The 22618-nt window shown below is 39.4% G+C and overlaps 1 protein-coding gene across 1 annotated transcript; it reads left to right on the top strand.

The window, feature by feature from the left end:
* The first annotated feature begins 4312 nt into the window (after positions 1 to 4312).
* On the top strand, positions 4313 to 22165 carry LOC117433677 (pre-mRNA-processing factor 6). Its single transcript, XM_059003809.1, has 21 exons — positions 4313 to 4662; positions 5632 to 5791; positions 6243 to 6361; positions 6580 to 6658; positions 7005 to 7181; positions 7909 to 8061; positions 8243 to 8337; positions 10012 to 10168; positions 10542 to 10704; positions 12457 to 12575; positions 13163 to 13381; positions 14391 to 14513; positions 14877 to 14998; positions 15484 to 15622; positions 15822 to 15941; positions 17155 to 17331; positions 17530 to 17663; positions 17799 to 17890; positions 20613 to 20727; positions 21061 to 21187; positions 21558 to 22165. The coding sequence occupies exons 1-21, from the start codon at positions 4388 to 4390 to the stop codon at positions 21708 to 21710; spliced, it is 3018 nt and encodes a 1005-aa protein (XP_058859792.1). The 5' UTR covers positions 4313 to 4387; the 3' UTR covers positions 21711 to 22165.
* The last annotated feature ends 453 nt before the right edge of the window (positions 22166 to 22618 follow it).

Here is a 22618-nt window from a genome sequence, read left to right as displayed (position 1 = left end):
AAAAAAAAAAAGTTTTTTCAACGTCAGTTGGTAAAATACTACAGAACAGAATCCTTTGTGTGAAGTTAAATTGATTTCCCTCTTGGGTAAGATTGTATTTTGTTATGGTAAGTGCATATTAAAAACAATTACTTGGGTCAACGTTGTTAAATGCTAAAAGCTTCTGGAATATAAGTGGCTCATATTAATGCATTAATGTTAGATATGGAGGCTATTAGTTAGGTTTGTTGCATGTTAAATAAATACTATGTTAAAGAAACAAATAGCCATTAATATGACATAGATATCGCACTGCACTTATAAAAGTGTACCATGATAAAAATGTTATAATAGGTCATAAAAGCATATAAAACCAGAGAGGTATGGCAAGGCATATTAAAAACACTGCAAACCATGGTAAGTATATAGTATACCCATGGGAACAGCATGGGAAAGCTATTGTGCAAATGTGCTGTAAGAAACAGTTTTTTTGTTTTTAAATATAGAGACGGTAGGGGATCAGTATAATAACTCAAATACAGTAAGAACAAATGTGATTTTTTAAAATCTTTTTTTGCATTTTACTTCGTGTTCAGTTTTTTCTATCATTCAACAGTGTGAGAAACTGCCTCTGGGATAATGAAGGGCTGGATGGGCGACATTTAAAGGAAAAGCACAGACAATATTATTCATTGCACAGAGGCACTGATAGATCTGACATTAATTGCCTGGCTCAAACCTTGACGCCTCTTTCGTGGGAAACACTGCTGTTTATTTGGCATTTCTGTCAATGAGCTTCTCTTCCAAGATCAATGCAAACTGTATTCAAGCCTCTTTGATGAATACTCTGCTCTTGATGTCACATTTGTCTCCCTTCCAGGACTAAACTATGTTTGTCACTTCACAATCCCCATCTGCTACAGATGGAGGATACCATTTGGTGTTTTTGCTTTTCTAGAACAGAAAGGGTGTTAAAAACAGAGAACAGTTATCCAAGGTGAGATTCACATAGTAATTGAACACCATTTTCATTCCTATCATATGGTTTTGTTGCATGTATTAAATAATGTAACAAAATGCCCAGAGGCTTGAAACTTCAGTGTAATCAATGAAAACCCATACTCTATTATTATTTTGTATTTGCTCAATAGAACATTTAATTCATCCCCACCCAGTAACTGCAGCCCATATCAGGCCAATTTGAATCAATGTGAATAAAATGTAATCACAGATTGAAGTTGACAGGGTGAAGGTTTTATTCCTTTTGACTAAGCGTTATGGACCTTATTGACAATGTTCTGTTTCAGTTTGTCCCAGTTTGATCTTTCGTACTGGGCTGCATATACGTTAGCGTCATTGCCTTGACATCTGGGTCAACGCCTATGACACGGGTAGGAAACCTGGGCTCTTCCAGTTCAATGCATTGCACAGCTTTGTTCCAACCACTCCCTTTATAACTGAAATGACCCTGGTGTAGATTAATGAAATACTGCAGGACCTGGATGGAAGTGTTGCAATGGAATGGACTGGAGGAGTAGGGGTTGCCTGGCCCTGGTCTCTGGTAGTGTATCTCTGTTACAGAGAGCTTCTTCTGTAAGTCCCCTCATTATTGTACTTATCAGTGCTAACATTTATAGAACCAGCAACAGCGATGAAACACATCCAATTAGCATTTCACATTTGCAAAAGAAAAATAAACATCGTCAGAGAGATAAATGTTGTGTTGTCTAATTTTAAAAGATAGAAAATGACACTAGATTCCAAGAACCAAGATTAGTGACTTTGTATTAAAGTAGACTGGAAATCATGTGATATATATCACGGTCCTGTTCATGCTATAAGAAATCTATTTTAATACAATCTATGTAAGCTGAGTGCTCTTTCCATTTTACCTACAAAGTTTTAATGCTTTATTTCCTGTTGTATAAAGGCTTAAGTGTTAAAGTGGAGCATCTACATTATTCCAGTCACTGCTTTCCTCAGTGTAAGGTCACTTATGTAATGTCCTGGAGCACAAAAGGCACATTGACCAAACAGGTGCAGTGCCCTGGGAGGGACTGAGGCAAATTGCAAAGGCTAAGTATTCTTGTGGAACACATCAAAGGGGACCACAAGATCTTTGGGTTAGCATTTCATTTCTTTCACAGGGTTTTATTTATTTGATGCATCATCTATCTTTCCCCCTCAGCACTGTGGTGCCTTCATTTAATTTCAAAGAAGCTGCTGAAGAATATTAATACCAGGTTGTTCAGACAACAAGGTTGATGGTAACACATTTCACATAAATTAGTATGAAAAATAAAAATAAACTGACATACTGTTAGAACTCATTTTAAGGTTCAGAGAAAAAAAAATATCAAAAAAAATATTTTTTACATTGAAATGACTATAATGTTTACATTTCTATATATTTTTCAGTATACATTTCTGTTTCAGATCTTTAAAATAGAGCTCAAACTGAGCCCTTGCCAAGAAGAATCTGGAGCTTCTATTCACTCGTATTCCTTTGTTTTATTCTCATTTTGTTCCACTCCTTTGTTTTTATTGGCACCCATACTAAAAGGGTTCTCCCCACGACTCCTTCAGACTGTACCTCAACAGTTTCTTCAACGCTTTAAAACACTGCTAAGGTGTAGTGCCCCAAAACTATTACAAAAATACTGCTTGCGTATTTAGGAAGGCTGTTTTGGATTCCTCAGAGTGGTCGCAACAATCAGGTGGTCCTATACATCTTTGATGTAGGCGTGGCAATACTTTAGAACGCTATTTTAATGTGCTAAGAATTTAATCGTGTTCCTTCGAAATCATTTTTTTTAATACGCTTTGACATACCTCTCAGAGCTTCATTGCTTAGCTATGCTTAGCCATGTTTTCACTATGCTTTATTACTATGGGAAACTTTTAGAAGCGAATAGGGGTGTTGACTGATTTTTCTGACTGTAAAATAATGAGTGCTTCGATGAACAGCCTCAAAGAGGAGACGTCTACATTCTAAATGGTGTTTGTTTTGGTGTGGAATAATCGTAACATAATCAATAGTAAATAGGTGACGCATGACCTAATTGAATAACATTTCTATAAATGTGTGGAGTAGTGGTTAGGACTCTTGACCGGAGGGTCGCGGGTTCAATCCCAGGTGGGGGGACACTACTGCTGTACCCTTGAGCAAGGTACTTTACCTAGATTGCTCCAGTAAAAACCCAACTGTATAAATGGGCAATTGTATGTAAAAAATAATGTTATTGTATGTAAAAATAATGTGATATCTTGTAACAATTGTAAATCGCCCTGGATAAGGGCGTCTGCTAAGAAATAAATAATAAATATATGTTATGGTTTTGTTAAAGTAAACGCTCAATAGCGTGTGGACATTGACAACTCACCAAAGATTTAAACATCTCTTAAATTGAATTAAATTAACACATTACTAATGAATAAACAATTGCAATCTTTTTTTTTTTTTTTTAATGTCATCGCTTTTTGTTGGGGTAAAAACAGATTAAAGGCAGTAGCCGAAAAGTTTGTCTTCTTGGTAATCAGTCGGTTATGGATTGGCTTCATTTTAAAGTTATGGGTTGAATCAAATTTGTTCTCAAATGATTGTGAATCTGGACTAAAGGACGAGAACTAGAGGCCAGCATACCAAAAGTGAGAGAACTGGTTATGCATTTAGTCAAATATTTAAGCCTAAGCAGAGTAAAAACACTCCCTAGTCCTTCACGCAAGCTTGGGTGAAAGCTCACCTAATTTTGGAGGTGTAGTGAATCATCCCACCTGAGTGCAGTCTGTTTTAGATTACTCTGCTGCCCTCTGGTGTTTCCTGCATATATTACATCGACCATAATTCAATTTGTAAATTAAACTCATTGTTACAAGTGATAATGTTTTTAATTTGTTTACTTTTTAATGACAATATATGACATTTCATCTCATTCATTTATTTATTTATTTATTTTGGGGGGGTCATTTTATTTAATTTGTTTCGATATGCTAATCCAAAACTCTTTGACAGTTTCATAAAACGTTTCTTGGTATCAATCTGCTAAATCCAATTTAATTCAGTCGAAGAAGATAAACTGAAAAAGAAATAAAAAGAACCGTTACAATCATTTAAACTAAATGATCTGCTTTCTACAAAACGAAACCATTCTGTCCTGAAATCTAAAATGTTGTTTTGTGAGACTAAAACAGATAGCTTGCTAGCTAACAATTCCTACTGATGACGATAGGCTCAAGGGTTGGGAAACACATTTTATTTCAAAACCTCCGCCGCTGGGGGGCGCTAACTTAATATTGATCTTCCTAAACAGAGACATCAAAACCGGATCTGAACCCCTTCCAACGTGAAGCATTACTGGGACCTAAAGGCGATCGTTTCCGGAAAGCTGCAGGAGAAACGAATGCAAAGATGGCATCGAAATCAACAGGACCGCCTGGCGGAGGCAGAGGCGGCGGTGGAGGAGGTAGAGGAAGAGGAGGAGGAGGCGGCGGTGCTGCTGGTGGAGGAGGCAGAGGCGGAGGCGGCGGCGGCGGTGCTGGTGGAAGCGGTGGTGGGGGAAGTTTAACGTCGAGCCTGTCCGCGGCTGGGGCGGCGTCAGCCCTGACCGGGACGCTCAAAAAAAAGAAGAAGCCCTTTCTGGGCATGCCAGCACCGCTGGGATATGTGCCTGGGCTCGGCAGAGGGTAAGTGCATTCACTTGGCTGCGGTAGGCCCTCTAGTACTAACCAACTCCATATGAACCAGTGTATAACCAATGTGAGTGTCGCGCTCGGTTCAGAAATAAAGAAATATGTGCAGTAAAAAATAAAACGCACAGGCTGCAGTATGTCTGCAGTAAAAATAAAACGCACAGGCTGCAGTATGTGCAGGGGTGTGTGTTTGAGCACTTCATTCAGACGCGACTAGAACAAGCTATAAATGTAATAACAGAACACATTTGAAGCCATTTGGCACGGCTGCATTTTACATTGAACCCTTTTATAGGCTGTAAAATGTTTTCTGGAGTCTAGCTAACCCAAACCGGTGGGTGTTTGCAACTTCGTGTGGCAGATTTACTGTGTGTCTGTTTTGTTTCTGTACGTACTACGCACGTCACGAGTGCCGTAAACACAAAGTGGTACGTGAAGGAAATGTGTGCTGATGAAAAAACAAACTACTGCGGCGGGCTGTCAGTAGCAGAACTGTAAATACAGTGGTATAGTGTGTGTGATACACCGTTAAACGACCATTAGCAATACATCTGGAACAGTATACATCATCTTGAAAGTCTTCTGTATGAAAGTGAATGCTGCAGGCGCCTGTTTTTACAGTGTTCAGTAACCTGTCACACTAAAGACATATAGAACACAGTGTAAAAATCCAGAATCGGCATTGCTCTACTGCACATCGCTGTTTTGAATTTCAGTCTTCAATAACATCTATAGATCTTATTGGTATTCTTTCTAATGACCTGTAGCTGACTAACACTGTCAGAGTGTTGACTAATTTATTAAAATAAATATCTTATTTCTGGTTGGAAATACGCAGTGACAAAAGTCCAAAAAAAGAATATTGTTGTTATTGGTCGAGGGTTCAGCTCGGCGCTATGTCCTGGTACCAGGAATATCTGAGCAGAGATTTAGCAGTGGTGACCCATTTTTCCTTTTTTTCAGTGCTACTGGTTTCACCACGCGTTCTGATATCGGTCCTGCCCGAGATGCCAACGACCCGGTGGATGATCGCCATGCTCCTCCAGGGAAGAGGACCGTGGGGGATCAGATGAAGAAGGTGGAGGACGAAGAGGAGGATCTCAATGACACCAACTATGATGAGGTGTGGGACAGTACACAGCGGCTGTACATATCCACGGTGTCTTGATTATGAAGGAGGCTAGAAATAAAAAAATAAATAAAAATGCATGTAGTATACCTGGCATAGATGGCTCTCAAAACATGTCGTATCTTTTCCACCAAGCACCAGAAACAGTTTGTCACACATATCTGCTGATTGTCTCAGTATTTCAAACACGTTAATCTTCTTAACCCTAGCACCTTTGTTCACATCGTCTGATTACAGGTGGACCATTGGTCTACAGAACTAGGATGCAGTAAGCACTAAACATCGTTGAAATATCGGCATATTCCTAATTGAAGTATAAAATACAAGCAAAATATCTTAAAGGGGATCAATAACTGTATAGTTGGTGCAAAGAGAATGAAGTTGATCTAAAAAGCCTTTGGGTTCGCACTCCTTTTAAACTTTTTTTTAATTTTTTTTAATTCAGTTTAACGGCTACGCTGGCAGCTTGTTTTCAAGCGGTCCGTATGAGAAAGATGACGAAGAGGCAGATGCTATTTATTCAGCGCTTGATAAGAGAATGGATGAAAGGAGAAAAGAAAGAAGGTAAGTGCTGTCTTTAAATAAGCGGTCAAGTCCTTGATGTGGAAAATAAATGCATTCAATAAATACAAGAAAGCACTTTATATACAACAATAAAACAAATTCAGTTGTGCGTTCTTGAGTTGGTTTTTAAAATGGAGAACTGCTATGTGAAAAGGTTATCAGGTAGCGCTGCTTTGTGTTTCCCTTTTAAATACATGTTTTTTTTCATCCTTGTCCAGGGAACTGAGAGAGAAGGAGGAAATCGAGAAGTACCGTATGGAGCGTCCCAAAATTCAACAGCAGTTTTCCGATCTGAAGGCATGTAGTTCCAGAATTGCACGCTTTGCTGGGCTGTGCTTATAAACGCTGAACTGAATGCAGAAAACTTAAAGTATTGTGTCTTTTGTGTAAATGCTGCATCTGTGTTTTGCAGGATTGCTTTGGGAATGAAATATATAGGGGTGTTAAGTGTTATGAATTTTAACATGAAACATTTGGAATATTGCCTTTTATATGCTGTGCACATTGTCTTGCAGATACACGTACGTTGCATTCATTCATTACAATAGTGATGGAGGTTTTTCAGGTGGTGTTACCGGTAAGATTTAGGTTAACACACAGAGGATTGCTCAGAAAAGTTAATTTTGTAATGTTTCTGATGTAGAGGAAGCTGGCCGAGGTCACCGATGAAGAGTGGCTCAGTATTCCTGAAGTTGGCGATGCCCGAAACAAGCGGCAGAGGAACCCACGCCATGAAAAACTGACTCCTGTACCAGACAGCTTCTTCGCCAAACACTTGCAGTCTGGAGAAAAAAACACATCTGTAGATCCGAGGCAAGCGGTTAGTATTCGAATATGAAAACATTTCAAGTCCCAGCAAAAAGCTGCATATGATGTTGGATCTGTATCTTTTGCAGGGATGGAAGTAAGACTCCCATAACATAGCAGTTTGATCCATTCCTGGTTTTGTTGTGGTTTAATAAGACCCACCTGAGCTTATTACCTATACACTGTGGCTAATCAGGCACATTTTAAAACCTGGAGTGGGTGAAACTGCTATGCAATAGGAGGCATGTTTCCATCCCTGCTTTTGCTATATATAGCAAAGCCTACTCGCCCCCAGGATGGCATAATAAAATGGGACAGTGTCCTTGGTGGAACAAAGTCAGCATTGACCACTTGAATGTATTAGAACATCAGGTAAAATGCTTCTGTTTTGCTGTAATCTGTGCATTGACAGTTTAAAACCCTCCAGTAGATGTCAGTGTTTCACATAGTATTTTGGTAAGCGTTGCAAAGCTCTGATTCTAGCACGTAATGTTAAGAAGATTAGAGGTCATAAAATATTTACAACATTTTACATCTGATTTTGGGTGCTGTCTGGTTCCCAGGAGTTCCAGTTCTGAATCCAGCCCCAGGCCATCATAGAAATCCCCTGTTTCTTGGAAGGCTCTAGTAGTGTATATATATATATATATATGTAAATGTAAATGTTTTTTTTTGTTTTGTTTTTTTGTTTTTACTAAAATATACCATATAAACATGATTGTCTATCTGTTGAATCGTAGCAATTTGATAGTTTGAGCGCTTTCCCTGGTGGTTTGAATTCTCCTTTTCCGGGGGGAATGACCCCTGGACTGATGACCCCAGGGACAGGGGAGCTGGACATGAGGAAGATCGGCCAGGCCAGGAATACCTTGATGGACATGCGGCTCAGTCAGGTGAGTGACTACTCTTAATTACCTGCTGGGTAATTATGAACATGTGAACATTGAATTAATAAAGTTTAACAACAAAAAGGAAACCAGTGCTAGACACCTGCTTGTATGGCTTAGAATTTCAAGCATTTGTTCACTTGTGCTTTGCTTGGTCTGATTGTTACGATCTGTTTTTTTTCTACAGGTGTCTGATTCGGTGAGCGGGCAGACAGTTGTGGACCCCAAGGGTTACTTGACTGATCTGAACTCTATGATCCCAACTCACGGAGGGGATATTAAGTAAGCTGACAATCAGTTTTTCCCTTCTTAAATTAAATTCTGTAAATTTTTAAAATGAACTAAAATTGGAAAATCTGAAAATATAATATAATTATGATTATCAGATTCCAATTCAAGGACTTGACATGGGAATTACAATTGACCCCAGCCCATTATTATTATTATTATTATTATTATTATTATTATTATTATTATTATAATAAATCACATCGGAAATAAACCAAACTGCGCAAGATGACATCTTATGCAATGGCTATTATTATTATTACACTATGTAATACATTTTTTGTTCCTGGGTAGTAAGTGTTATTTCCTAATTGCTTATGCCTCAAAAGTATAGAAAATGGCTATTATTCCCCACAAACTTTGCTTTTGTGACCACGACAGTGATATTTTGAAATTTACCTATTTCCAATGAGAAAACGGGCGAATTTGTGTCTTTTCGTTCACATAAAGTCAGAAAAAAACAACATATGAATTCAAATTAACATGTATTTATACTAAAGTAATACAAAAATGACTACAAAAGATTTAGAAGTGAGTAGTTTTTCGAGATTTACGATTATACTGTAAATCACTTTCACGAATCAGCCTCCAAATGTAGTCTCCCATCATGTTCTCGTTATACTGTCCTTATACTGTAGCGGCGTTCAAAGTCCAGTATATCCTGGTGGAAGCGCTCGCCTTGCTCCTCCGAGTACGCTCCCATGTTCTCCTTGAATTTATCAGGATGAGCATCAAGGATATGGACTTTGAGGGACATCCTACAGCCCATTGTGCCGTAGTTCTTCACCAGAGTCTCAACCAGCTCCACATAGTGTTCGGCCTTGTGATTGCCCAGGAAGCCCCGAACCACTGCGACAAAGCTGTTCCAAGCCGCTTTCTCCTTACTAGTGAGCTTCTTGGGGAATTCATTGCACTCCAGGATCTTCTTTATCTGTGGTCCGACGAAGACACCGGCTTTGACCTTTGCCTCAGACAGCTTAGGGAAGAAGTCTTGAAGGTACTTGAAGGCTGCCGACTCCTTATCTAGAGCTCTGACAAATTGTTTCATAAGGCCCAATTTCATGTGCAGTGGTGGCATCAGCACCTTCCGGGGGTCCACCAGTAGCTCCCACTTGACGTTGTTCCTCCCCACAGAGAACTCGGTCCGCTGTGGCCAGTCCCGCCTGTGGTAGTGCGCCTTGGTGTCCCTGCTGTCCCAAAGGCAAAGATAGCAGGGAAACTTGGTAAAACCGCCTTGGAGACCCATCAGGAATGCCACCATTTTGAAGTCTCCTATGACCTTGATGCCATCTCAGAAAAATGCAGATATGTATCCACTTAGGCAGCTGGAACTAAACTGAACTGGTGGGCTTAAGGCCCCTGTATCTATACTACTATTTATATTACTGGAAAGTTCTAGAAGTTATTCCAAGTTTACTCAGCACTGAATCTATCTGGAATGTTCTGGAAAATAGGTAAATTTCAAAATATCACTGTCCTGGTCACAAAAGCAAAGTTTGTGGGGAATAATAGCCATTTTCTATACTTTTGAGGCATAAGCAATTAGGAAATAACACTTACTACCCAGGAACCAAAAAAAAAAAAAAATTGTCACACGGTGTTATTATTATTATTATTATTATTATTATTATTATTATTATTATTATTAATAATTACCTTTTAAACCAGTGATATTAAGAAGGCCAGACTGCTGCTGAAGTCTGTGCGTGAAACGAACCCACACCACCCCCCGGCCTGGATCGCCTCGGCTCGACTGGAGGAGGTCACGGGCAAACTGCAGGTCGCCAGGAACCTCATAATGAAGGGCACGGAGATGTGCCCAAAGGTGAGGGCTGGAAACAACTCTACAGGACATTAGCTCTGCAGGCTCTGGTGTTACCATGTCATAAATATGAGACAGCCTCCTGGCTTCAGGGTATGTGTATGTATAGGTACCTTAAACACGTGATATTTTAATTTTACTTCAATGAATGTATTTGATCAGGGTAGATGAGAAGTATGGAAATCTAATTTCCACAAGTTTTATAAACATTTACAATAAACCCATACAATGGGAAACGTAAACGCACAGCCGTTGGATATAACTTCCCAGTATTCCAGGAATGCATGTAAAGACTGCTCACAACAGCAGAAACCGATTTTCTGCTAGCTGGTGTTGTAGACTGTATAGGTGTGTGATGTGTTTGAATGTGTTTCAGAGTGAAGACGTCTGGCTGGAAGCAGCCCGTTTGCAGCCCGGGGACACGGCGAAGGCTGTGGTGGCCCAGGCTGTCCGGCACCTTCCTCAGTCTGTCCGGATTTACATCCGAGCAGCCGAGCTCGAGACAGACATCCGGGCCAAGAAACGTGTCCTCCGGAAAGGTGAGCGCCAAGCAGAGTCACTACGTTTACATGAACGTTAACCATTCACTGCCCTGGGTGCGTTCCCATACCTGTTTAATTACTGTTTAAACATGATGTCAAATATATTGGACACTGGGCAGCAAAGGGTTGATTTGCTATCGATAACACACCCTACATGGTCAAGTAGGTTACAAAGACGATTTTAACGAGGTCTCCGGAAATAAGTTCTTAAGACAGTAAACACAGTTTATATAGGGACTTTCACTGTAACTTCTACGTATTCGTTACTTTGGACTAGAGCACTAGTATTTAGTTCTGTACAGCCATATGTGAGACTTCAATCTTAAATTGAGTGAAACTTTCTGCTTGGGAAAGTGTTGGCAATCAGTCAGACCCGTTTTGTCACTTTGATGAAAGAACAACTGAGAATATGTAAGTGATTTGCAGGCAAGTTTGGGACTCCAGATGGTAGTTTAAATAGTCTTGATGTCATAGCTGGCTATATGAGAAGTTGTTTAGAATAAGCGGTTTTATTAAGGTTTAATATTTCAAAATCGCAGCTGGGAGATGCTCCCTGACAAGCTGCTGTTGTTGTTGTTTTTTTTTTTTTTTTTTTTTTTTTGTGTGGACAAAAAAAAAAAAACCTGATACAATCTGAATTGCTGGGCTGGGAATAAAGTAAAGATGAAAAACTACCAATCTGATGAAACTTAGTTATAGTCAATCCTTAGTCTGTCGTCCGTGAGCTACTGGTATTTCTTGTTTCCCTTGGCCCAGTATATTTCCATATAAGTTTCAAGAAGCATACTTTGATGACAAAGATTAATGGGCTGTTTCCTCTTTTTAAAAGCTTTCATTTCTGCTGTCGCAGGCGATCTGTGCCTCTCAATTTTATCTGCACCTACTTGCTTTAAGCTTTTTTGTTTTTATTACATTTTTTTTTTCTTTGCACAGCATTTTGCAAGACTAGACTGGGTCAGCCTCCCTTCGTGGGCATGATACACTGATTACTATAGATAAACTATTTGCAGTTGCATTAAGAGGTTTTAAACGGGTGAGCAGATGCACTCACGCAAACCCATACACACCCCGCATGTGGATTCTATGAAAAACAATTTGGAAGACTCGTCATAGTATATTCTAGCGGCATATTGTTTGAGAGCGAACACGTTAATGGAGTGCAGTAGTTGTGTTCTAGAAAAACAGCCTTTTCCTGCCTGTTTACTGTAAAAAGAATAACCGTCTGCATGGCAAAGGCAGAGATTTCTTGGCACCCAGTGTGGATTTGCAGCTCCTGGCACCGCTTCTAAGACTTAATGTCACTCCTTAGAAAAGTAATTGATGCCTCATGAACAGCTGTTCTTTCAACATTTCTAATCCTTTATGCAAGTGGAAGCGAAAACCCATATTTCTTAATGGAATCTGTTCACAGGCACAGTTGTATTTGATGCGGTCAATAGCAAGAGATTAAAAGGAGGACCTGGTATTATCTAAAGCTTACTCACATGGGCTCCAGTGTCTCATTCCTACACCCTGTACCTATAATGTGTTGCATGGCACTGTCTCCTTGAATATATCATTTGAATATTCAGTGCCTTTCCTTATAATCTTTTAATACAATACCTGATGCAGCTGCCAACAGAAAGCTCTTTTGAATTAGCTATGAACTCTGTTGTCTTGTCCTCTGTAAATAGTTTACAGCCAATGTAAACAAGAACTTTTAAACTGAAAACGTACGTGTGTGTGTGTGTGTGTGTGTTCTCACTGCAGCCCTCGAGAATGTTTCTAAGTCAGTGCTTCTCTGGAAAGCGGCTGTTGAACTGGAGGAGCCCGAAGATGCCAGGATTATGCTCAGCAGGGCTGTAGAGTGCTGTCCAACCAGTGTTGAGGTAACCATACTGATGAGAAGTGACTTTCTCTCATACCTCAGACTTACTCTGAAGACCTTGGTGTGTAGATAGATAGATAGATAGATAGATAGATCAATAGTAACATTTTAGTCAGAATATATTATTGCTCAATAATGTCTCTCATTCACAGGTGTCTATTATCTGTAAACTGTTATCGCTACTTCTGAGTGCAACTGTTGTTCCTGTCGGCGAACAAAGCACTCTTCAGACAAGCGTGATTAGAATTCAAAGTCAAATCTCTTAATTACTTTACTGTCATCTTGCTAGACAGTACAAGGAATTAATGACCTTTTAAAAGTGTCGTCTCAGCAGTGCACTTTGTCACTGTGCCAGACAGCAGCTTTTTGTTTTTCCAGTCACCAAATCATAGGAGAGTGGAAACATCCCAGTGTATTTGTTTGCATTTAGAAAACAAAAAAACTCCACGTCTTGTGCTCTTCTGGGCAATTTGAAACATGTTTGTCTTGTTTATGCCAAGTGGAGTTCTCGGTATTTACTTGTGTTCACAGTGGCCTCCTTTATTGCTTCATTTAACCCAGTTTTTCTTTTTCTTGTTCGCTCTTTAGCTTTGGCTGGCCCTCGCCAGACTGGAGACCTATGAGAACGCCAGGAGGGTGTTGAACAAAGCTCGTGAAAACATTCCCACTGACCGTCACATCTGGATCACTGCCGCCAAGCTGGAGGAAGCCAATGGCAACACTCAGATGGTGGAGAAGATCATTGACAGAGCTATCACCTCTCTCCGGGCCAATGGAGTCGAGATCAACAGGGAGCAGTGGATTCAGGTGAAGGCTCTTTGGAGGTTTACAACAATAAACAGCATCTTGTACACAAGTGATCATATTTGTGGCAATAAACGAAGACAATAAACTGAGACTGTTATAACTGTTTATGAACAATTTCATCCGAGTTATAGGTTGTCTGTCTCTGGCTGTCTTTTCGCAGTTTGGTTCTGGCGGCACAAACAGTGTCAAGTAATGTCTCTCATAATAAGAGATTCTTTACACACACTCATATTGGCTTACTATAAGTCACAAAAACGATCGTACTCTGCAACTGCTTTTAAAAAAGTAAGACTTTGCTTTGATTTTTTTTTATTTTAATGTGTTGTATACATGTTAAGATGTGCTGGTATGTCAACAAGTATAGTTGTCATGTATGTCTGTATTTATAAAATGAATGAGTGACACGCTTGCTTATATAAAAAAAAACAAGGAGCAGGGTTTTATGATTTCAGGTAATTTCTGGTAAACATGACTGCACTAATGAACATTGATTCACTGTTCACAGGATACAATCTTCTAATCTTTTTAACAATGATTTATTTATCATAAGGCCAACTATTGTAGCAGTTTTTTTTTTCTCTAGTGACTTTCCCTCTAAAACTGCCAAGCACCCATGAGAATAATAGGACTTGGCTTGTCACTTGGAATTTAATACACCATTAAGAACAAGACGTGAAAGAATGCCAAGTTGCCTTTTAATTAAATACATATTTTTCTTGCTGTGATGACGCCTGTAAATATAGGTGACACTTTCCATTTTGAGTTTGGCTCCTGTTTAGATATTAAAAGTGGGTCACTAAAATGAGAAGAAAGCTTTTAGAGGACGGGCATTTTAACAGAATAAACTAGCACAACCATTTTTCATGCTTGAGAGTCCAAAAAACTAACTAGATAAGCCACCAGGTTTATGAATTTTGGTCAGCTTGACGTGACTTTACTCTGCTGTTTCTTGGATGTATTTTTACATTTGAAATGTATTTAAGCACAACACCCTGCTGTTGGTTTTCAGGATGCAGAGGAGTGCGATAAGGCTGGCAGCGTGGCAACTTGTCAGGCTGTCATCAGAGCCGTGATCGGCATCGGGATTGAAGAGGAGGACTGTAAGCACACCTGGATGGAAGACGCAGAAAGTGTATGCATTCTTGTTTTGCGTGCAATCAAACATTACCAGGAATTACGTGCATAAAAAAAAAACATGTTGCCTTTCTATTTAATATATACTTTGCAAAATCCATTTTAAAGGATATTTTTTGTATTTTATAATCCTGCCGGACAAATCCTGCCTTTTTAGGTGTTCAACTAAATCTAGATAAACTCAGTATTTACTCGTTTTACCTGGTACGCTTCAAGTTTATTTTTAAAACATGGGTATACTTGTTTAATAAGTTAAATAATTTTCAGACATCAGTCGCCAGTGGCTGTAAACTGACTGACAATTGGTGACAACATTCTTGATCAGCATGTTCATTGTCTTGCTGTCCTTCCCTTTCCTCAGTGCATTTCCCATGGTGCCCTGGAATGCGCAAGAGCCATTTATGCCCACGCTCTTCAGGTCTTCCCCAGCAAAAAGAGTGTGTGGCTGAGAGCAGCGTACTTTGAGAAGAACCACGGAACCCGGTACTCAGAGTTACAATGGCCTGACTAAAGACCACACCTTGTAGAAGTATTGACTTATGTTGATAATGGGTAGCTGTACAGGATCTTATTAATTTGTAATGAACACCAGGTTCAATGTGTTATGCTGTTTGGTTTTTACATTCAGTTGTTGGTATTGGCCATTGGCTCACCATTGGATGTGGTTACATTTTGAATGGGAGTTTAATCCTTTTGACTTTCATATGCAACTGCTGCAGCTAAGCAATAGGCTAATTGTCAGCCCTCCCAACATTTACAGTCAACGGTAATAAAGCATGTGCTAATTTCTTTGACCTTCATCGAAATGTTATAAAAGCATCAATTAACAAGAACAGCTGCCTTTAGTTGTCTGTAGATATAACACTGGTACATAATGTGTGAATATAGTGATAACACCAGGTAAATGGTTTTATGGCGTCTGGTTTACTATGAGGGGTGTGTGTAACTGTCTGGCTGTCTTGTTGCAGGGAGTCTTTGGAGGCACTGTTACAGAGGGCTGTGGCTCACTGCCCGAAGGCTGAGGTCCTGTGGCTGATGGGTGCAAAGTCAAAGTGGCAAGCAGGTGATGTCCCCGCAGCCAGAAGCATTTTGGCACTGGCTTTTCAGGTAAGGGTGATGAATGCACCATGCATATGTGGACAAGAAATCTGTTGTAGATAGTTTGTTTCCCTTTTTTTAACTAAGTAGATCTCACCAAGACCCACTTTGAGAACCCATTGACTTCCAAGGGGGTCCTTTGGTGCAATTGTTGTAATTGCACAATACCATTGATATCGGTGACAGTGCAATGCATGTTCTCTTGTAGGCAAATCCGAACAGCGAGGAAATTTGGTTGGCTGCTGTGAAGCTCGAGTCTGAAAACAATGAATATGAAAGAGCAAGAAGGCTTTTGGCAAAAGCCAGGAGCAGCGCCCCCACTGCAAGGGTAAGCAAAGCAACCAGGGTGTCGATCATGCTGCAGAGAGCTCGTCTGTCCCGGACATGTATTTGGGTTTCACAAAGATTAATTGCTACATGCACTTTTGATAACCTTTTAATTTAAGAAAAGAACGCACAGTACGCACTTGGCAATTGAATTATAAAGTAATTCGTCTCAATTTTATACAACCTTTGACTTGCCCTGAGGGAACTTCTAAGAACATCTAAGCTGAATCACATTCTTAGAGCAGTTCTTGAAACGTAAATCTCTTGTGAAAGGGGTTTGACCTCACGGCGAACTACAGTGAGAGCACAGCCTGCTCTTCAAAGGAAGTTGATTTGTGCATGTGTAGGGTTAAGACAACTTTTAAATCTTTGAATAAACAAAAATATATGGGGTATGGACTCCTATGGAGCAGTACTACAGTCAGGTCTCTAGAGAAGACATAATGCACAGTTTTCAGCAGTTGATACATTTTTTTTTTTTAGGTTAACATTGTTCAATGTATTATTATTTCTTTAAATGCATAAGTGTGAGTTGCCTATTTAAATATATATATATATATATAATATATATATATATTTCTCTCCACTTCCGCGCTGGGTATACAGCTGTGTTTACTTAAGTTAATGGTGCATCAAGGCTTGTAAACCTGATACTTCACAAAGAGGGAAAGCATTTTGCACTGTTGCTTTCATACCTCACCTTATCTCCAAGGTTCCAGCTGTATCTTGTGCATCAGTGGCTAAAACTTCCTCTGTTGCCAGCAGTGTAAGTGAAACCTGTACAATGGAAAAACATGGATTACTGATCGCAGTGAAATTGAAATGGCTTGTAGTCCTGTTGTGGTTTCACGCTCCAGAGGTTTACAGTATGAAATTAACTCTTCTCACTTGGTTTACATGTTGGCAAGATTCCTTTTCAAATGTTAATGTTTTAGGTGAGAATTCCTGTTATTGCAATGCTGTGTTCAATAATTTGAGCTGTATGGGACACGTGTAATTGTGTACTTGACTAAGCGCTTGTCTCCATCCTTGAAACATAGATTGCAAGCCTGTGTACCCCAGAATCTCAGTACCGTCCTGTTTGTTTTTGTGTGTCTTTGCAAATCCTTGCCCTTGTCCCTGTTGCTTGTAAACGCGGTGCTCTTAAATCAGTCTATGTACAGGGCACTCTTTGTATCGTCTCTGATGCCTCTCTGTGGCTGGTGTGTTTCCAGGTGTTTATGAAGTCTGTGAAGCTAGAGTGGGTGTTGGGAAATATTGCTGCAGCCCAGGAGCTTTGCTGTGAGGCTTTGAAACATTATGAAGACTTCCCTAAGCTGTGGATGATGAAGGGGCAGATCGAGGAGCAGACTGAAAACATGGACAAGGCTCGAGAGGCTTACAACCAGGGGGTAAGGGTCTCTCTCAACCTGCTAGTGCACCAATTGCACCATGCAATCCTGACTCTACCTAATCTATAGTCTTGTATAGTTCCATTCTCTATACAATTCGCACCGTTCACACTTCCACTGAATGTCTAAAACGTATTTTTATTGGCCAAGTCTGTGAATGCTCATAACCTAACTCTTGGTTCCTTATTGCTGTTCCAGCTGAAGAAGTGCCCGCAGTCCATGCCTCTCTGGCTGCTGCTGTCCAGCCTGGAAGAGAAAGCCGGGCAGCTTACCAGAGCCAGAGCCATCCTGGAGAAATCCCGTCTGAAAAACCCCCAGAACCCAGAGCTCTGGTTTGTGGCTGTGAAATAATTTACTATTTAAATCTGCCTATTGTGAATCCCACTTGGTGGGAATTTCAATTATTTATTTATTTGATTGCCTACCATGTTATTACTGTCCTCGGTTAACTGTCATGACTGTTTCAGGCTGGAGTCTGTAAGGCTGGAATACAAAGCTGGTCTCAAGAACATTGCGAACACACTGATGGCCAAGGCACTCCAAGAATGTCCCAACTCTGGTAAGCACCATTTACATTAAGCAGAGGTTAACTGCGTAGGCTGTGGAGCTAAATGTCATACAAATGTATCTGGGGTGCCATAAATTCTTGCATGAATTTATGGCACCAAGTCTGCTGCAGAAGATGACATTTGCATTGTCTCCTTCATTTCAATAAATGCAAAATGTCTTGCAAACTAATTGGGCTGAAGAGACAAATAGATCACACTGTGCAGGGCAGGAGTGTCTGCTGTGGTTCAATGGAAGCAGGATGTGTCTGCTGTACCTTCCTCATCTAGAAGAAGAAACGACCAGGGGTTTACACCCATGTAAACAAAATCTAAACCTGAATGCATCCCTTTTTGAAGCAGCCCCTGACAATGTGTAGTTGAACCCTTGAGAAAATGTGAATCTATACCAGCTCCCTTCACTTCTGTATAGGGTGATGTGCTACAGGTGCAGACAGTCCCTTTTCTGGCTAGAATTCCACTTTGTGCATGCTTTGTACTATAATGCTGTACCCGCATGGGTGTTTTCCAAAGATTACAGAAGTAAAAATGCTATTTAAGCTTATTAACTTGCTTCCCATTATAATTGAGGCAAACCCTCAACACACATGCTGGTTAAATGCATAGCCTGTAGATTAACTTCTGTAATGAGGAGAATCCAGTTGGTCTGTAAAGTCTGTATGTGAATGCTGTAAAATGTATAACTAGTATACTATATGACTGATTCACAAAGATTACTGTTTTGTTAATGTAAATACCAGTATGTGTCTCTTTTAAATGTAGAACTTGCATGCAAAAAGTTGTGTAATAGACTGCTGCCCAGTTGTTATGAGAAATGGAACCGCTAAAGCCAGACAGACAGCAAGCTGATTCATGCCTTGGAAAGCAGTAACAGAATTCCAGCCTTGGCATCCCATGGTTCATTGAGATTAAATTGTTATAACATTGAGTTTGTGTACAGTTGAGAAATGTTGCGGCTTTACAGTGCTTCGTGTGTAGTCTGCCGTGACAAATGCTTTAAGAGAAAGTTTTAACACCATCTTTCAGATATTGAACGTGTGGGTTAAATCTAGGGTGTTTGTTTATTTTAACTGGAATTGTCTTATAAAGAACCTTCATAGTTTCACAATGTTCCTGAACGGGACTAATTAAATAATCATTTGATTTTAAATGTCAAACCATGCCAAAAACAAGCCTCCCCTAAGTTTACTATCTATACAAACATTTTGAACAGTTGTTCAAGCAGATTTGGTTTTTCTAAAGGAATATGAATAAATATGATGCTTTGTCTGAGAAGTCAAACTTGTCATGACTTGAGGGCCTGAACAGGCTGTTGAGTTGCTCTTGAACTCCTGCTACAGGACCAGTACACCAGGTGTGAGCTTGTAATCACTGGCAGGCTGTATTTCCTGTACTCCCCAAGCAGTTTATGCCAATGTTCTCACCAAACCATAAAGATTGTGCTTCTGAGTTAGGTGTTAGCCAGGTCAGTGAGGAGCATGTTTTATTCTTTGTGGGTTTTTGTAATGATTCACTAACTGGTGGACAAAGTGATACGCAGCATTATATAAACGTACTCCCAATTAATTAATTAACTGTTCCATATAGGTGTCAATCAGTTACACAGATACAAATATTGCACTGTTGATTTAAAAACAAAAATGTTTCATTCAAAGTGATGAAACAAAGAGATGTATTCATTTGCAAAACTATTTAGTGTTAAAATGGATTTTAACTTGGACGTGCATTAATGCATACTGGGGTTCAGGACCATAAAATTCAGTGGTGTAGGATTTGAGAATAAAAAAATAAAATATAATGATGCCATCATAGCGCTTGGGGGGGAGTACCACCAAACTCCCTGATAATGATCTAACATTAATCCTGAAGTTTTCTGCACACAGAGTAAAGAAAATGAACAACTCGTTTTTTCTGCAAAACTCGCAATGGTTTCAATTAATGATGCTAAAGAAAGGCGGAGTTAGTGGTTTGTAAAATTCTTCCGTGATTAGATCATTGTGAGTGTCTGCTTTTGCTGGAATTTATAAAAATCCGTAAACTTGTCGAAGGATGTTTACAATTGAATTGGTGACTGGTCTGGGTGTTAGATGCTGTTCTGTAGGCTTGGCCATTTCCATACTTTTCACCTGTCTTTTGAGGTTCCAAAAGGCTTGCACAGTAGTGTGTTGGCAAGGGAATAAAGGGTAAGGCGTGTGTGTGTGTGTGTTTGGTTTTTCTTTCTTTTTTGGGTATGGTGCAGTTCTGAACAGAAGACTTGCAGCATTGGTAGAAGAGCAAATTTCTTCTGGGGGATGAGCTGCATTTTAAGCCCTTGACTATTCTTTGTAGTGATATTTAATCCATTGGTAATCCAGTGGTTGAATTTTGGCAGCTTTAATGGAATACTATTCTCAAAAGCTAACAAGGTCATCCTGGCAAGTCTTATAGGAGATTGAGCTGCGTTTACAATAGGGTCTGGCTCATCCAAACTCTTGTTGTCTGAACGGTCCGAACACTGCTGTCGTGTTCAAATATATACCGAATTATTACTGTAAATCATTGGAAGAAAATGTTCATATTCACTGTGGTATAAAAGGATAAATATGCATGTATTAAACACTGTATGAATGGGGAGAATGTAATTTGTTGTTCTCTAATTGAAAATTGCAGTAACAGATCAAATCTTTGTGGTGATAGAAAGTAACTAACCTGTGTTTTTTTTTTGTTTTTTTTTAGGAATTCTTTGGGCTGAAGCAGTTTTCCTTGAAGCTAGACCACAAAGAAAGACGAAGAGTGTAGATGCTTTAAAGAAATGTGAACATGATCCCCATGTCTTACTGGCAGTTGCAAAGTAACGTGAATGGTTGAGCAGTGTGCTTATGAAAATGTCTGTATAATAAGTTTGATGTAAATAGATTACATCAGGATTTACTGAAATTAGCAGGTTTAAGCTTGATTGTGTCCTCAACAAACCAAGCCAATTTAATGACACATTCTAACAAGCTGCACTGTGTAGCAAAAACCTGAAATGAACCTCTGTCTATACTGACAACTCCCATGTTACTTCAATTGGATCTGCTGTTTTTCAGCAAGCTCCTTTTTCTTTTGTATGTGAATGTTGAATCGATTAGCTGCCCAGAAATGATAATGAGGATGATAAAGATGATCTTGATTTCTGTTACAGGTTGTTCTGGAGTGAACGAAAGATAACCAAAGCCAGAGAGTGGTTTCACAGGACAGTTAAAATTGAACCTGATTTGGGAGATGCCTGGGCTTTCTTTTACAAGTTTGAATTGCAACATGGAACGGAGGTATGGGGTCTTTTACCGGGAACAGGAGCTGAACAAAAATAATGCTTAATGGCATATACCCAAAATGCAGTGCAGTCTGTATGCGTGATGAAAACCAAAATCATTGTTTAATATTAATCTACGCGAGACTGGGGTCGCCAATGTATATACGTTATGGATATTGGCGATTCGATCATACATACATGTATTGATTATTTAAAAAAATATATATGTTTAAAAATTGCAGTATTGAAACACTGCAGGAGATGGCGAAGTCAGCAGTGTCTAGTATTGCTTTAATTGTACATTTCCTCTTGTGCGTTAAATCTTTTTAAGTGTACATGTGGACTGTGAATTGTGATCTGTGTGCGTGTGGATCCTGTCTCCACAGGAGCAGCAGGGCGAGGTGATGAAGCGCTGTGAGAACGTGGAGCCGCGGCACGGGGAGCTCTGGTGTGAGCAGTCCAAGCACATCCTCAACTGGCAGAAGAAGATCGGAGAGATCCTCGTCCTCGTCGCTGCAAAAATCAAAAACACATTCTGAACAGCACGCTAAACATACATTATTTTTATAATTTATTTACCCCTTGCACAGCTAAGATAGAGCATGCTCAGGCTTTAAAGGTAATGAGCGTTGTGTGTGTGTTTTTTAAAGCGATGTTTTCAAGTCAACCCCCCCACCCTAAATACAAGTGGCAATTCATTTTGGATTAAAAAAAAAATGTAATTTTAAAATGTGTGCCTTTTTTTTGTGTGTAGTCCAGCATATTGCTTTTTCTGCTTTAGATTTAAGGTCAGTTCACTTACTGGTGGCCACGAACAGAAATGTGATTTAAAAAGGACGTACATTTTTAGGTTTGTTCTGTATAGTTAAGATTCTTGTAAAATTTAAAATATACAAATTCATTGCTACAGTATTCTGTTTGGAACTAAAGATGTATTAAATTCTTAATTGTGTGCCGTATGAGTATCTTTTTACATAAAGAAGCTTGTTACTTATCTCATGGTGTTTTTTTGTTTTTTGTTTTTTTTTAAGATATTGCTAACCTGTAAGTTTCAGTTGTGTCCAACTTAATGGTAAATGTTAACAAACTGGGCTGTCAACATGTTCTGCTTTTATATGGCTATAGAAAAAGAGTAGTAATCTGAAGTTCAGTGGAGTGTAAAATTGGACATGATTTCTGGACACTGCAGCTTTAAGGTCAGAAACTGCTTACTGGTGTAAAATAATACATTAACGTACAGGTGAAGGTTGCTTTTCCTCGTATGTGCATAAATACAATATTTACAAACTGCAGTTCATCAAACTATTGTCTGAGAGTTGGTACACTTTGGTATAACAATAATGACAAATAAATAAAAACGCCTGCCTTTAATTATTTTCTGGGCAGAGTTTCTTAAAGTTGTTTGTCTTCAAATTGATCTCAAATGCCAAAGGATATAAATTCCTTG

This window comes from Acipenser ruthenus, chromosome 29 (genome assembly GCF_902713425.1).
Source record: "Acipenser ruthenus chromosome 29, fAciRut3.2 maternal haplotype, whole genome shotgun sequence".
NCBI classification, from domain to species: domain Eukaryota; kingdom Metazoa; phylum Chordata; class Actinopteri; order Acipenseriformes; family Acipenseridae; genus Acipenser; species Acipenser ruthenus.
This window is presented reverse-complemented; position numbering and strand designations above follow the sequence as displayed.